General features: G+C 37.4%; 1 protein-coding gene across 1 annotated transcript in view; it reads left to right on the top strand.

The window, feature by feature from the left end:
* The window catches only part of DIAPH2 (diaphanous related formin 2), a 757,596-nt gene that overhangs the window by 195,576 nt on the left and 544,167 nt on the right, over nt 1-17,853 (top strand). Inside the window, exons 7-10 of the mRNA XM_081126081.1 lie at nt 3,145-3,219; nt 3,299-3,368; nt 6,225-6,361; nt 8,187-8,295. Of these exons, the coding sequence (XP_080982207.1) occupies nt 3,145-3,219; nt 3,299-3,368; nt 6,225-6,361; nt 8,187-8,295 (391 nt within the window). The remainder of the gene's footprint in view (nt 1-3,144; nt 3,220-3,298; nt 3,369-6,224; nt 6,362-8,186; nt 8,296-17,853) is intronic.

Raw genomic sequence — 17,853 nt, 5'->3', positions numbered from 1 at the left:
GAGAACCACCGATTTATGCTCTTTGTGTTAAGTATCAAGATTCCTGCCTAACTGGAGTAGCCAACGTTTTGTTTTTAAACAGCTTATGGGACATGGGGAGGAGGAGAAAGTGAGAGAAAATAGTGTTTGGCCAGAGGCCACAAAGTGTCTGATGCCTGAAAGACACAGAAATGGTGCTGGCAAGAGAAAAGGGTAAAAAGGTGTGTCTAGGTTTCTTTTAACCTCTAGAATGTCTTCATGCTACGTCGGAATTATTTTATGCCCCTAGCAACAGGCTCCTTTTGGACTCCCGTTCTAAAAGTTCTGAGGATTCTTATTAGGCCTCCTCTGCCCGTTGGCCTAAAATGTTCTCAGTTAAGCCTTTTCACTGCCTAGTTTGTAATAAATTGGCCCTCCTCCTCACACTTAAGTTTTGTGATTGTGCTCTGTTTATTTCAGACCAATAGTAATTTTCACTGAATGAGATCAGAGTACCATAAACTGCACAATTTGAAGCAGTCTGGGGTGTGTAGGTGGGTGACTGATTTCAAGTGAACAGATATAAATCATGTTCTTGTATCAAACAGTTCCCTAGACCCAGGAAGAAAAAACCCTAATAATTGTAATAGCACTGGATATAAAAAGAATACAAGTAAAATTTAGAACCCTAAAAACAGTTTGTAAGTGTTAAATGTAAGGAAGTCAGAAATCATTTTATCTTTCCCAAATGCCAAAGCAGATCTGAGGGCTGAATAGATAAATTTGGTCAGAATTCCTTTTATTTTTAAGGTTGCTGTAGAGTATATTGTGCAGTAATGATATCTGCTGATTTCTCTATGATAGATTAAATACAATGTATTATGCTTAGAGCTGATGTCCTTTTGTCCTTCCACCTCTACCCCACTGATTAGCAAGAGTCTTTTAGAGAAAATAGCTCATTGTACTGGTTGATTACATGCCTCAATTGAATAGTAGCTTGCTGCCAATTATCATTACAATGCCATATTGATTTTTTTTTTTTTTTTATCTCCGATATGAAAATTAAAGCAGAATTTGTTTAAAATGAGCTTCCTGTATATTGTGGATGTGATTGGTTTGGAATATTTGTGCTATTTTTAAAATATCTTTTCAGTGATCTGATGTTTTTTACTGATATTTTCTTAGAAATTTAGGTCTCTATTTTGTTGATAAGCTTTACCTTAGGTAGACATGAAATGTAGTTGAAAGACCTTGAAATAGGAATATAGTCATGGTTTAAATATGTATAGATTTTTAAGTTTTGCTTCATAAGAGTCTGCTATATATTTAAGTTTGCCAAGTTCTTGGGCAATATGAGACTGCTGATTCACTTAATCACACAAGCCAGTAAGTTTATTTAGAAAAAAATTTTAATATATCTTTATTGATTTCAGAGAGAGGAAAGGAGAGAGAGAGAGAGAGGGAGGGAGAGGGAGAGAAACATCAGTGATGAGAGTCATTGATCGGCTGCCTCCTGCAACCCCCCCTGCTGAGGATTGACCCCGAAACCCGGGCATGTGCCCTGACTGGGAATTGAACCTCAATCTCCTGGATCCTAGGCCACGATGCTCAACCGCTGAGCCACTCCGGCCAGGCAAAATTTGAATTAGCAAATATTTATTTAGTGTTGACTGTATATAAGCTACTCCACTAAGTAATATAACTGTCTTCAGAGAATTTTTAATCCGGAAAGGAGTGTGAGACATGTGTGGAAAGAATCGCATTACCAAGCAATAAGAGGTAAAGATACATGGGTGTTCCAAGGAAAACGAACTCATATTTGGATGGAACACGTGTGGGGGGAAAAAACATTAATGGAGGAATTGACAGTCACTTTGAGCCTCAACGGTTTGGAGAGGTGGAATTGGGGTTGCCTTCTGGAAAGAAACACAAATGAAGAGACGCAGGGAAGTGCAGGGAGGACTCCAGGAAGGTGACTTTGATTTTTACTGGAACATGTGGTACCAGGCCTGAGGCTGTAAAGGAAGGGTGACACTAGATCAGGATCAGGATCAGGATCAGGATTTGAGGTGTGTTAGTTAGGTAGTCCAGAGGAAAATTTCAGACAGAAGCTCAATCAAATTCTGTATTTTATAAAATGAGTAAAAGAAACTGCAGAGGCCCCAGTTGGGAGGCTCCTGGCATAGTAAGGTGACTAGGGCTAAACTAGAATGTTAGCAGCAGCGAAGGAAAGGAGGGCCGGGCCTGGGTGGCAGCCGTTCTAGGAGAGTATTCATGGCCAGGTAACAGAAAGTCAAAGGAAACTCTCCATGATCAGTCTTCCAGCCTCGTACCACACATGGGACTTCAGCTCCTGCTGCTCACCCAAGCCCGCTTACTGGGCCTAGCCGCTCACATCCCTCACAGCTCCTGGAATTTCTAAGCACACTGGCTACTGCCCCAGTACCCGGTTGCACTTATTCCCTCTACTGGTGAAAGTCCTCCCTTCCTTCCAGGCTCTGCTCAAACACCACCTCATCAAAGACTTTTCCCCTGACCACACATTAAAAGAGAACATTCTGGCACTCCTTATTCCATTTAGCAAGGTTTATTTTTGTTCATAGCACCAAAATATATATATTTATCTGCTTGTCATCTGTCAGCCTCCTTTGAGATGCTGCACTATCTGAGGGTAAGGATTTCGTTTTGTTGCCTGTTAACAGCTGTCACCTGGGGCACGCTGGTACTTCATAAGCACTCAATAAATATTTATTGAATGAACAAGCTGTATAAGTGCAAAGGTCAGAGAGATGGGGGATCACAAAGTATGCCAGTATTTCAAGTCCAAATGATTAAAAGGACAGTGGTGTAATTAGCAGACTATGGAAGAAAGGAGGAGGAGGGGTTGATTTCGGAAAGCAGCAACAGAGGAAGATAATCTTGGCTTACAAATTCAGGCTGAAGTACATGTCGCTGGTGAAACAACCAAGGCAGGGCTGTGGAAGGGACAGTCATTATGAAGACATGTCTGAGATCGAGGTAAAGATCTAGAGTCATCCTCACAGAGGATGCTTGAAGCAACTGGAGTAGAAAGGATAAGCAATATAAAGATAGGATTATCATATTTGAAAATCACAATTTCATTTTAGATACTTCGTGTTTTCAATATACATACTTATTTACACTTTTTTCCGGTTTATTTCCTAGCTGGGTTAACAACTTTGGCCATGAAGGACTTGGACTCTTATTGGATGTATTGGAAAAGCTTCTGGACAAGAAACAGTAAGACTATAAACATGAAAAAAATCACTGAAGGGGACATGTTTAAGCACAGAGTAATATGTTTCTTTCTTTCATTCAGGCAAGAAAATATTGACAAGAAGAACCAGTATAAACTTATTCAGTGCCTCAAAGCATTTATGAATAATAAGGTAAGTAATGTTTATTTTGGCCTCTGTCACAAAAGGTGAGAACTTGCCCAACAGTAGGAAAGGCTGAGAGACGAAACTGTGCACACATTCAGTTTACAAACAGGTCTTTATGATGCAAATCATGGTTCATCTAAGCAGTATTTAAAATATATTTGGGGGAAAAAAAATATATATATATATATATTTGGCTTCACAAAATACTTATTGGTAGGTTTTTACAGTCATGCAAACACACAAGTCTTGTTCTCAAATTAGATAATACTTTATTTTTTCTTTTATGGTAGTAGGAAAATTGAAATGTCATAAGTTGAATACCATTTTCTTAATGTTTTTATGCCTTTGAAAAGGAAAATTCAGGGCCATGGTTTGACTTGTTTGCTAAGAACATTGTAAGGTTAAGATTTCTCTTCCTTTTATGTGCAATTAATGTCAGTTAACATACGTAAAAGACATTTCTGGAAAATTGTGGGTTTTCTTGCATTATGAGGGACTCAGTGAAATAATCTAGACAAGGGTTTTTCTTCTGAAAGTAGTCTTTGCTCAGGTTATGAAGTCATAGCTATTTTTTCTATAAGCTATTTTGTTACTGTCTTAGAAATGATTTGCTCTGTGTTTCTATAAGTAAACTACCACTGCTTAATTCACTAATTACATAATTCCCTTTAGGTGGTGTTTTAATAATCTCAAATATTAATAGAGATAAATAATTATAACAGTAAACAAAAACTTGCCCAATGTGAAATATAGCTATTAATAACCAATGCAATAAGATTGCTTAAGCAATCTGCAGAGGCTTTCTTAAGTATATGGGATTACATGTAAGTGTGTATATACAGGGTGGGGCAAAAGTAGGTTTACAGTTGTGAGTATGCGAAACAAGAGTTTATTCTTGTATTATTTTGTTTTAATTATTGTATTATTTTCCATACAAACATGATGCTTTGACTTAGATTTTTCTAAACTAAGGTTAAGCTTTAGTTAGGGCACCTTAATGTCTTGCACATAGGGGTTGAGAACATGAATAAATGGTGGATCTTTTAAATTATAGGCACATGAAACAATAGGCCTAAAGTATGCATTCAAAATAAAAAATATACAGTGATATATCCATTTCATGTTTGGATAAATTGTCATAATCAAGGAATCAAACTTTCATCTGAAATAACTTAAACATCAAATTTCTTAACCCCGAGGAGTTTATATTACCTACCTCAAAAACTCTTTCCTTATACAGCGCATGTCTGCATAGGATCATAAAAAGCCACCTATCACTTCTTAACTTCCTTTGCTGTAATATTGCCCTGAGGTTTAGATTTATGGATTTTCACCATTAGTCCTATCTTCATTTTTATTTTCAATATTAGAAAATACTTTTTAAAAAAATATGTCTTTATTGATTTCAGAGAGAGGAAGGGAGAGGGAGAGAGAGATATAGAAACATCATTGATGAGAGAGTCATGGATTGGCTGCCTCCCACACGCCCCCTGCTGGGGAGCGAGCCCGAAACCCCAGCATGTGCCCTGACTGGGAATCAAACCACAATCTCCTGGATCGTGGGCTGATGCTGAACTGCTGAGCCATGCCTGCTGGGCTTAGAAAATACTTAAAAAAATTAGTGGAAATTTGAAAATTTTAATGATTTCACTTTCTGTCTTACTTTTAAAGTTGTCTTTTTAAGTTTGGTAATTGCATGGTAATCATCTCTCAGTTTTACACCTGTGTTTTTCACTTATTTTTCTTACTATTTAGTATTAGTATCTGTTGGCCACCTTTATGCATACATATCCCTTCTGTTTTCTTTGCTTCTTTTATATCTTGTCTCTTCCATTCCTGTTGTTTTGTTTTTTCTCTGTGTATTTCCTTATTTATTTCAACCTCTGGTACAGTCACATTTAAGAGCTTTAACTATTTCCCCCCATGAATTCTTTTAGAAGGTAAATTAGCAACCATGAAAGTCTTCATATGCTTGGTACTTAACTAAAGGTTAGCTTGAAATGGTAATTTTGTTCCAATGAAATGTTGTCAGATTTTACTGTTAGACTAAAAAGCAGCAAACATTTCATAAGAAATCTGAGAAACACTTTGTAGGACAAGAATCAAAGAAAATACTGCCTTCTTAATGTAGTGAAAACCCAAGTTTTGGGCTTTCTTTAGAATTTCTTTACCCATTCATTCTTATAATGCGTACTTGTGTACACATATTCAAGACTAGAAAATAAATGAAAATGGAATATTCTCTGCCTGGTTGAATGTGACACTTACTGAAATCCAGGTGCCATTTCTCTGGGCTCCTAGCTTTTGGAAGGTGGCACCGCTGCCTGACAGTGAGAGGATAAGAGACAGAAGGTATAGGCAGCTCTGTACAGGGGTTTAATGCTGTACCTGGCACACAGTATACAAAGAGCTTTTCAACATTTTACCCTTTTTGTTCAACTTAATTTTCCATACAAACATACTGGAGAATTTAACAATGAATTCCAGATATCTCCAGGGAGACCCAGTGACATCAGTCAAATTACTTTAGAAAATCATATCAGTGTGTGCTTTATGGGTTCTTCTTTGTTGAAAAAATGCTGATTGTTCCCATATTTCCCCCAAATCTTTATGGAATTTTTAGGCAGGCTAATGGAGATCATATCTGATCAAGGGCCCAAAACTCCCAAGATGCAGTCATTTTAAATAAAAAACAAAGACTAATAACTGCTTGTTTGAAGAACATTCATAGAATTAGGTAGAACCTCATTGTGGAGGGATGGGTTTTTAGAAAATAAAATAATTGTTAAGTTTTTTAAAATTGAAGATATGTTCCGAAGACATTTTGAATGAAAGTTCTTTTTTTCTTTTTTTTTTTTTAAGTTTGGATTGCAAAGGATTTTAGGAGATGAAAGAAGTCTTTTACTATTGGCAAGAGCAATTGACCCCAAACAACCCAACATGATGACTGAAATAGTAAAAATACTTTCTGCTCTCTGCATTGTTGGAGAAGATAACATGTAAGTATTGCTGTGTTATTATATTAACTGCATGGAAAATGACACTTGAGAAATTAACAGGTCCTACTTTTGTGCTTTTTATTTAGATAACTTGCATGAAAAATAATATGAAATGTTAGAAAAAAATTAGTAGCTTTCTTATCTCATCTATTTACATTTTAGCTCTGTTTGATTCTTTGAAAAATAGGTTTAAACAGATAGACTCCTAATGGGAAATTCTTCAAAGTTGAATTCAGAGTGAAAGAATAGAATTTTGTCTAGCTGAAGGTAAAGCAATTACTAGAAATATAGGGAAAGAATCTGAGAGTAATTTTGACTGCACACACACACACCCTACCCCTGCACACACAGCCCCTACACACATGCACATCACAAAATTTAACTTCTTTAACTAACTGAATCAACTAGATGCTTTAATCTTATACTATTATTTTATAGTAGTATTTTACTTTATCTGCCTATAGTGAAAAGATAAAGTAACTATTCATAGAATGAAATAAACTAACCTGTTAAAAAGAACAAAAAGGCTGTTGGTAATTTTTCAAAGTGCCAGTTTCAGCAGGTTGTTGCTGACTATGCATTAGATCATTTCTTCTTATGGAAATACTGAATCAGGAGGAAAATTTGAGATTTGCTGTCATTAATATGTCCAGCTGATGAGAAACCATTGTGATAAAGAATGAAATACTGCTGAGGACATGGACTAAAAAGTTTCATCTAAACCCTTTGTGTGCCAGCAATGATTTCAGTTTGAATCAGAACAGGGCTATAGAAAGATTTAAGGATATTCTAATATGTTGATTATTTCATATCTGCTAGAATAAAATGAGATGTTGCTCAGTGCTGGCTACTGCCCTTCGAAGCCAAAGGGCAAACACTGAACAAAAATATTATCATATAGCATTAAGTCTTATCTCAGCAAGAGCAAACTGTAAATGACATATATGAAAAAGTAAGGTTTCCTTAGGTTTTATAGAAACATGAGTTTATACGTGAGTAAGAAATATTTGTCTAGTCAAGTAGATTTTTCAGTACTTAATTCATATAATACAACCTACACGGCTATACTTTTTATGATTTGATTAGAATTTCAGATATAGTTTTGTAAGAGTAGTATACTACACAGAGTTTAATTTGATTCAGACACTGTACAGATAGTCTTCATTATTTTTCTTTAGGTAACTAAGTTTCTTGTGCTAGGTAATTATAGATGCTTCTCTAAATTACCTAGGCTTTCTCTTTCAGGTATTATTTTTTCGTTCCATTTTCAAAAAATGTTAATGTTTTTAAGTTATCTTAAAAAAGTTTTACTCTTTTCGGCACTTTATTATAAAATTACAGTCGGGAGAGCATTCAAGATCTTGCTCCCCAACATATGTCGTCAGTTTGGTTCAAATAAACTCACACATAAAAAAATTAAAATTACAGTCAGGTTACAGTTGAATAAACTTTTAAAAATTGTAGATGCCATTTTGTGTTGAAGGGATATTAATTATAATATCGATTACATGAAATATCAACACCTGAAATTTAAAATTTCAGTGTTTTTCAATTAAGTATCTTTTAAAAAATGTCACCCAGAAAAAATACTTTCCTCAAGATTTTTAAATTGCATTTTCATTTTGATGCCCTAAAAGTTATTTACCACTATCAATATCTGGCATGTCGAAACAGGCAGACAGGAACACAGTTCTTTAATTGCAATGGTCTTTATAATGATCAAGCACTGAAAAGAGAACAGGGCAATCTGAAAGGGAAAACCCATATTCACAGTTTGTGTATGAGATACATTTGTCATTCCTTTTCTATTTTCTTTTCTCTACAGCCTAGAGAAACTTCTAGGGGCTATAACTACAGCAGCAGAAAAAAATAACAGAGAAAGATTTTCACCAATTGTGGAAGGATTAGAAAATCACGAAGCTTTGCAATTACAGGTGAGTTTAGTTTTGTCTTAAATTGCACCTAGGGTTATATTTAGAGGGTACTCATTTTGTGCGACACCAGCTCCAGTTGAGCTAACACTTAAATTGAATGGAACATAAAGAAAATGAAATTCTTCCTGCTGCTTGGTGGTTCATAAAAGCGAGAAGTTTTGTCTGTGAGGATAACAGTTGGTTTAAAATTAGAAAAAAGTACTTTGGATTATTATAAATATGGTGATTATGCTTATCATGATTATTTGGGTAGAAATTTAGTAACTAATGCAATGAACTGCAGAAATTAAAGCCTTAGCAGTAATTAGGGCAAGAGGGCAGGTAGTTCAGCCAGTGTCATTATCCTAACAAGTGTTCACGATGTCTGTGGGCCTGTAGAAATTTAGGAAAACTAAACGCATCTCTCTTGGAGCCATACACACAGCATTCAGAAGTCTCACTCACCAGATAGTGAGGCTTAAGCTGCAACTCTTAGGACAGGGTTTATCCCAGAGCCCTGTGTAGACCCAGCCTAAATGCTTTCTTTAGAACATGACACAACTCAGTATCTTTTCTTACATGAGTTCAGGAAATGACCCATTTTATGAATGATAACTCTGTTGTTGACTGGCGAGAACTCATATATATATTTAAAGATATCTTTATTGATTTCAGAGAGAGGAAGGGAGAGGGGAAGAGAGAGAGAAATATCAATGATGAGAGTCATTGATCGGCTGCCTCCTGCACGCCCCCTGTTGGAGACTGAGCTTGCAACCAGGGCATGTGCCCTGATCGGGAATCGAATGGTGATCTCCTGGATCCTAGGTTGGTGCTCAACCACTGAGCCACACCTGGCTGGGCAACTCATATTTTATTGATACTTGTAGCAAGGCTGGACTCAATCTTTTAATTTACGTCTATTATCTGATTTAACTCTCACAACACCCCAGCTATGTAGGTACTATTATTTAATATTGAGTGTTTAAATATTAAGATTTCTTACATGATATAAAAGAGACATTTTCTTTCCCTCCTTCCTGTTGTATTATGAATTATTGGTATCTTTTTTCACCAGAGTTTGAAGCTACAGCAGGTTGATAAATGGCTTGCCCAAAGAGAAGACTGTAGTGTTACAAAGCTATAGTCTCCAAATATTTAAGGAAGTTGGTTCATTGTTAGCTCTGCTCCAGCTATAGTGAGCAGTTTGGATAAACTTCTATGGTGTTGCTTGTATGTCCAGGGTATTACATTTTTTTAATAATTAGAGTATTTACTTCCAGTGTTTTCCTTTTTGTAGTACACATCTTATTATAAAATGTGTCTCAGTAAAACTTAATATCTCCTGAAAGGTTTGCAATCTCTCCTTTTAAATGACGTCCTGAAACCTTTGTCCTTGTTCCTCTGGCTTGCCTAACAAAATTTCTTTGACTTTCAGTCACATGTAGGAGTTTGTACTTGTCTTGCAAAGTTCGTTGAGGAGGAACTAGGTGTTTTAGATATATTGAAATTTTTCATTACATCACTCACTCAGAATCACACAGCTGTTGAGAGGTAGAGCTGTGATTTGAAGCCAGGTCTTTGTGGTGTCAGCATTGATGTACTGAATTGCCTGACCTTGAAAAGGACACCTCCGCCAGAGAGTAGTTCACCCCAAACCATGAGAAAAGAATGGCATTTTCTAGCCTTCAGGACACTGAGCTGAATGGAATGATTGATAAAATGGCAAGTTCTTAACAGGTAAACATACACAAGAATCATAGACATCTTGGTAGATATTCAAGAAATTGTTGAATACTTACTACAAATGCAAACATATGCAAGTCACAATTTGAAATTTCCTATTCTAATGAGCTACAAAAATCAGTAATATGTTGTATACAGAGCCTGTTACTCTCACAAGAATTGCAGAGTGGGTTTGTTTATTTGGACTAGTTCATGTGAATGAAAAAATATCATCTAGAAGTTCAAAAATATATGCCGAATGCAGAATGAAACCAAGTTTAAATCTATTGTTTAAAAAAATATAATTAGTGCTGTATTTTAACAGGATGACTTTTCTATTTTGGTAGTATCCTGAGACTTCTCAAAATGTTATTACAGTCTCAGGAAGTAATTCTGTTAAAATACAGGACTAATTATATTTTTAAATAACAACTATATACCTTTTTCCCCCTTTTTTGTGTTTTAAAACAGGTTATTAACTTCTCACAGAGGTTTTCGAGCTCATCTTTAAAGTGGAACTTTATACCTGTGATAGGATTCTCATTATCTTTAGTACTTCAAAAAATAGATAACACAGTAAATCACACACCATCATATACTCTCTTCATTGACTTCCCTTAGGCTTAGTGGATTCTCGTTTCCCTCATGCGACACCTTCTTCTGATCCAACTGATCCTTGAACTAGCTTCTCATCTTCCTTTCTCATTTTATAGTTTAAATCTCTAAAAGAATCATCGATACTTGTTTTCTCTGTTTCCTAAATTACCTTTCACAGCTTAGCTTTTTCACAGTTCACAAAAAGGTCAACAGTGATCCTCTGGTTTCCAAATCCAGTGGCCTATTTCCAGTCCCGATCAGTTGGCACTCTTGATCCCCTCCCTCCTTGAAAATTTTACTGCCTTTGGCTTTTCAGGCACCGTGCTCTCTGTTCTTTGACTACCTTTAACTATTCTTCCATTACCCTCTTTGTGTGTTTCTCTTCTTGGGTATTTTGTTTTCTGTGCTCTGTCTTTGGTCCTCTTCTGTGATCATTTTTGTATAGACATACCTAAATGTACATACATATATGCACACACATATATACTCATGTACACACATATCTTTTATTTTCCTCATGAATGTTCTTAATTGCTTCTGTAGCTTTAATATCCACTAGGTTCTAGTGATTCCCCAGATTTAAAATTCCAGCTCATCTCTCTCTCTATTCAAACCCACACGTCTAATTGCCTAACTAGATGTCTTGTAGGCATCATAAAAACAAGAAAGGAAAAATAGCGTTTATAAGCCATGTGCCAGTGTTCTAAACCCTTTACATATGCTGCCTCATTTTGAAACATCACAGCAATTCTATGAGAGTGGTAATAGTGTTCCTATTTTAGAGATGAGTAAACTGAGGCTCACAGAGGTTATGTAACTTGCTCAGGATCACCAAGTGAATTGGAGGCAAAGCCCAGATTAGACCCTGGGGTGTCTGGCTCCAGAGCACATGCTCTCAGCCACCACACAGCACCTCCTGAGCTCACGCTCTCTGCCTCTTAACCTGATTGCCCCCAAAGAAGTCTACTCCTCGGCCTGTCCTTCTCAGTCTAGATTATAGAGTAATCATCATCTGCCTAATCTTTAATTTTCTTCAATCCTTTGTTGTTCTGTGGCTTGCATCCAGTCAATCATCAAGTTTCATAGGACAGACTAGGAATCTATCCTAGTCTCTCTATCCCTATTGCCTTTGCCTTCTGCCACCAACATTAGTCCAACAATTCTTTAATTAGTACCCCACTGATACATTTGTCCCCGCCATACAGATATTCTGTACTGTTTGTCAGTTATCCTTAAGGAGTAAATCCAAGTCTAACATAGAAAGCCGCGCTTAGGACCATTTGCTACCTTGATAGAGGTGAAAAGCTACAGAAGCAATTAAAAAAGGTCATGATGTATGACCTTTTTCAGTGTGGCCTCAACTTTGAGCCTGTCACTTTCCTAAATGTACCATATTTTTTAGCCATACTAAACCTGGTGCTTCCCAAATATGCTGTAGACCTTTAAATGGCCTCAAATATTTTATAATGTTGAACATTTTACTTGAAATACCAACCCTCCCACACCCATATCCCTTTCCTCCTGGAAAGGTTTAATGAGAGCACAAAGGAAGGCACTTTTAGGCATGTCCTGCATAAATCTGGGAAGGCTTCAATGAGGAGGTGATGCTATAACTAGGTCCTGAAAGATAAATAGGAACCAGTATTATGGTAGGATGGGAGACGGGGGAAGGGCTTCCAGAAGGTAAAAATTGAGACCAGAGTAGTCTGCCAATCACTTCACAAAAGAGAACAGAGTGAGGTAATATCAACATACAGCTGAAACTGATTTCTGCATAGCCCAGCAGGAGAAGCTAGGGTACACCGAACATTAATAATAGTTGTTTATGGAAAGAGAGAGTAGAATAGTTAACCTCCAGTGATGCATTATAAAAAGAGCCCAGTCTTTACAGGCTGAAAGGTGCCGTGTCTTAACATTTTTCAGGAGCTGTATGCAGAAGTGTGTTTAGCATGACTTAAAACATTTTAAAAATGTTTTCTAACATGCCAAAAATAATAATAAAAAATGTGTGTGTTGTCATTAGATATGGTACACAAAAACACAGCCATAAATACATACTTCACTAGTGTGTAATAAGTTCGCTTATCCTGACTACCTATTGGAGAGGTTGATCATTTTGGAATATAACTGAGAGCCAAAAAAGAAATAAAACAAAAATAAAGTAAAACAATCATCAGCCTACAGAATTTCACCACATCCATCAAGTTAGCCCTGTGACGACAAAGACCTTTTGGCCTTTAATTGGAGCCTGTTGACTGTTTCTTTCTGCTGTGCCTCAGTGAGCCCAGTGACCTGTTTTCTGTCCACAACAGACTGGAAGCAGAGGTTGGGAGGGGGTTTATTTCAGGCTGGTGCACTGAGATAATCAAGAAGAGAGAACTGATAGACTAAAAGCAAGGGAGGAGGAGATGGAAACATAATAAAGGACTGGAACTAGAGTGCAAAAATTGTAACGTTTGATTTCATTGAGTGTCAGAGCAAGTTGCCCTAAACACCTCAATACCGTATCCTGAGGGTATCTCTATGTTATACCATAGCTCACTAAGTCACATATTTCATCATGTCGCTGAGTCAGCAAGAAAATAAGTTATATTTAGGATATTTCGTTTAAGAATGTGGCAGCCCCAGCCAGGTGTCCCAGTTGGAGCATCTTCCAGGACACCAAAAAGGTTGTAGGTTCCATCTCAGTCAGGGCACATACCTAGGTTGCGGGTCTCTCTCTCTCCCTCACTCCCTCCCTCCCCCCCTCCCCCCCTCCCTCCCCCTCCCCCCTCCCTCTTTCTTCCTCTCTCTCCCTCTCTCTTCCTCTTTCTTCCTCTTTCTCCCTCTCTCTCCCTCTCTCTCCCTCTCTCTTCCTCTTTCTTCCTCTCTCTCCCTCTCTTTTCCTCTCTCTCTTCCTCTCTCCCTCCCTCCCTCCCTCCCTCCCTCCCTCCCTCCCTCCCTCCCTCCCTCCCTCCCTTCATCCCTCGCCTTTTCTCTCTCTCTAAAGTCAATAAACATATCCTCAGGTGAGGATTAAAAAAATGTGACAATTGTATAATTTATTTTAGAAAGAGTTTAATGTAAAAGCACATGATGCTTAAGTGGACAAATCATCAGATATGTGCACTGATCCTTTGTAGCTCAATGCTTTCCACGGTGGCTCTCGAGTTGAGATTTTACGTAAGCATGCTTGTCAGTCAGCTCTTAGTGCACTCAGACCATCACGTACGAGGACAAGGCTTTGGATAAGCCATTGATCATGTGTCCGTAAAGGTACATTTATAATAAAACATGACACTGTAGCTTATGAATAAGGAGAATATTTGGGAAAAAATAAATACATACGTTAAATATCATGCGGAAGGAATGCCCGATATTACTTACGAAGCTTGTTCTGCGGATTGACAGCTGTATATTATTACCATTTTAAAAGTAGAATTAATACAGTGCAGGGATTGTATAGGGATATTTGTACAGTGCATTTTTCAAGTTGTGTTGACTTCTCCATCACCATGTGACGGTATTTGATCTCTCCCTCGACTTCTATGATACTAAGCTCTCCTGGGTTTTCTTTTACCTTATGTTGCATTTAAAATCTCCTGTCTCTGTGCTTGGCCTTGAAACATACTGATTCCTAGAGCTTGGGCCTAAGTCCCTGGGTCCTTTGCTTCGCTCATTCTGTATGCTGTCCTTAGGCAGCCACATCCACCCTTATGACTTTAACTAACGCCCCTGTAGGATGCATCTCTCGGGACTCTTTATTCCAAATTCCCGCTGGCCTGCAGACCCCATATGCTCAGCTGCCTCTCGACTGGGTTTCCAATTCAATATTGCCCTTTGCTGTCCATACCTTCCTTTCCTTTACTTTTCTTCCTACTCCAGATCCCTATTGAACCTTACCCTGAATTTTCTGGTGTTCCCAATCCTTAGCATACTCCAGAGTAGCATAAGCCAGAAACGTAATAGTCATCTTCAAATTGACTCCTGTTTTGTCTACCATTTCCTTGGTCATCGACCCCTACCAACCCTGTCCTTAGTGTTGTCCTTCCCTTCCTGGATATGGTTGGCCTCCTCTATTCCTGCTGCCACTTCTTTGTTTCAGGGCACTCTTTTATCCACTATTTTATCATTTCCCTGGACTCTTAAATATCGTCTGCCCTTCATGTGAGCCCCTTTGAAATCGTCTTCCACAAAGTTATACTTCTGAAGGGCAATTCTTGTATCACTGCTTAAAATCCTGCAAAGGCTTCCCATAGCCTCCAGGGTTAAAGCCTAGTCCTAGTCCACACAGACGGTTTCATCACATGACAGTTTGTTGCCTTCTCTCCAGCCTGGTATTCCATTACCCTTCTGCAAAAACTTTTGGATCCAGTCCTACTGTGCTCAGATTCCTGAATATTTTATGCTGCTGCATGCCTCTGCCTCCACACCTCTGTCCATGGTCTTGTCCTGCCTGTAACCCCTCTCCATTTCCTGACTTAATTAACTTGCTCGGCACATTCATATTTTTCTTGTTTGGTACTTATTTTGACTTAAACCATCTTTTTTCCCTACCTCCTGCTGGGCGGGGATAAAGAAAGACCTTGTTAATTTCGACAAAGTACTTAATAAGGTCAAATGTGTGACAGTGTCAATAAAATTTTAAAAGGGCTGTTTGTCACAGCCAATGGCTACTCTGTCTGAGAATGCCCTGCAGTTGGAAATTATTGTACTCCACAGCTCTACGAATTGTGATCAAACTGGTAGATGTTTGTATAGTTTTCAGAGCCGATAAGTTAAATAAAAAGGTCTAGCATTTTCCCAGTAATTTTGTGAAGATGTTTCATGTTTGAGTATTTCCCCTCTCTACCGCTTAGGGAAGAAACTGAATGCAATTTCTTTTTAAAATGATATCTCTCTTGCCAATACAATTTCAAATATTCAAATCCTAGTCACCCATTATATTTAAACCAATTTATTGCGGGCAGTTAGGGGTGTGGCATCCTGTGATTAAAGAATGGAGGTGATTATTGTAGAAAGATCATATACTGTTACAGTAAAGGAAGGATCATGTGGGAGGAAAACTGATAGTACTGCAGTTTAGTATATAATTATTCATGGCACAAATTACTGGATGTTTTATCACATGCACAAAGTTGGTGGTTTTTGTCTATATTTGTGCATCCATTCAGGAGCTAATATAGATATCATATAGAAATCTCCTTATGATGTGAGGAGGTTACTGAATAAAAATACAAATGCGCAAACTAGTTTTCACTGGTTTAAAATCGGAATTGTGGTCCTAGCCTAGCATATTTATTAGCAATGGAGGAAATTCACTGATTTCCTGTTATTTTTAAATTTTAATGATCATGGAAACTGTATTTAAAACAAATAGATATGGCAGACCATTTTGAACGTAAAGCCTTTATAAAGAAACTAAGCAACAGAAGGAGCCTGGACAAAGGGATCTGTGATGGTCAGTGCAAGGGTACTTGATTTCTTTCTCTAGTACAAGAAGAGGTGCTGTTCTGCAGTGCAGATGGGGCACCGTGGTGCGGTGGACAGAATCCCAGAGGAAGAGTTAGGGAGGCCCGAGTTCCATTCCAGTCTTCGTGGTTTATTATTAGCTCTATGATCTTGAGCAAATTATCTAATCTCTCTAGGTTTTCAGCTTCTTTATCTCTAAATGAGATATTGGACCAAAGTATTTTATGTTCTCTCTAGCTTTAAAATCCCATGATTCTTTAATTTCTCTCTCTGGAGTTGATTTTTTTTTTTTTTCAAAATATATTGAGAGGTTCAGTCATCCTCTTAAAGATTTATATACTTGAAAGTTGAGCATACCAGTTTTGAAACTTTCATTACTTAGTTTTGTACTTTGTAGCTCAGGTTTTAGAGATGTGGACAGAAGCCTTTTTCTTTCAAGTTCCCTGTGCAGTGCTACCCAATGGAACTTTCTGCAGTGTTCTGTATGCAGGCTCTGCAGGATGGTAGCCACGAGTCACATGTGGCTCTTGAACCCTTGAGCTGTGAGCAACTGGATTTTTACTTTTATTTAATTGCAGTTAAGTTACATTTATTTATTTTATTTTTATAATTTTTATTTTTGTTTAAAGTATTACAGATGTCCCTTTTTCTCCCCAATGACCCCCCCCCCCCCGTTCCTTCCCCCTCCCCAGTCACTCTCCCCACCATTGTCCGTGTCCTTGGGTTGTGCATATATGCATATAAACTCTTTGGTTACTCTCTCCCCCTCCACTTCCTCTCCCCCTTCCTTCTGATATTTCGTGAGTCTCATCTATGCTTCCATGTCATTGAATCTATTCTGCTCGTCAGTTTATTAAGTTCTTTAGATTCCACGTATAAGCAAGATCATGTGATATTTTTCTTTCTCTGCCTGGCTTATTTCACTTAGCATAATATTCTCTAGGACAATCCATACTGTCCCAAAGGGTATGAGATTCTTCTTTACATTGTGACTCATGTCTCCCTATTGAGCAGCACAGCTCGTGTGTGTGTGTGTGTGTGTGTGTGTGTGTGTGTGTGTGTGTTTGCATGCACCTATATGCATGTATGTAAATAAGGAGCAGGGTGACAGTAAGTAAATGAGAGTGAGAGACCATTACTTTGGATGCTGGTATGCTGCCCATACTTCACTGTTTATGATATATAGAGAAAGTGGAATGTAACCCATTTCAGGTACCATTTTCTACCTTTAAAAAAAATTTTTGCATTCCCTTATATATTATGATTACCATTTAATTTTTTATTGAGTTATAATTGACATATAAGATAACCATTTTATATACTAGATAACAGCTTGTTAAAATAATTGTATGTTTTTCTAATTAACCTGTAATTCCAAAGCTAGGTATTCCCAGTGTATTAAACATGATGCACTAGTTAAATTTTATTATCTTACCTGTCCTTAAAATCTTTTGTTGAATGGATCTGTGAATGGAGTTTATGAAGCATCTGGAATGTGCTGAAAGTTATTCTATGTTTGCAGTGAAGTGATGTGGTTTAGAATCATGAGTTTCCTTCTTGCAGTATGACCTTGTGTAAGTTATTTATCAGCTTTAAACCTCAGCTTCATCATCTGTGAAACAAGCATAATAGCAACACTTATATGATTTTTATGAGGATGAAATTAGATGGTGAGTTATGTAAGGCACCTAATATTGTCTGGTAACTAATAATAATAATATTAATAATGATAATAATTTGAGATTTTGTATTTATCTATAAATTCAGAATCTACACAATGAGAATTTCATGTTTATAATTAATAATATT

Source organism: Miniopterus schreibersii (assembly GCF_964146895.1).
Source record: "Miniopterus schreibersii genome assembly, chromosome: X".
In the NCBI taxonomy this organism is placed as follows: Eukaryota; Metazoa; Chordata; class Mammalia; order Chiroptera; family Miniopteridae; genus Miniopterus; species Miniopterus schreibersii.
Note: the sequence above shows the minus strand (reverse complement) of the source record. Positions and strands in the feature narration are given on the sequence as shown.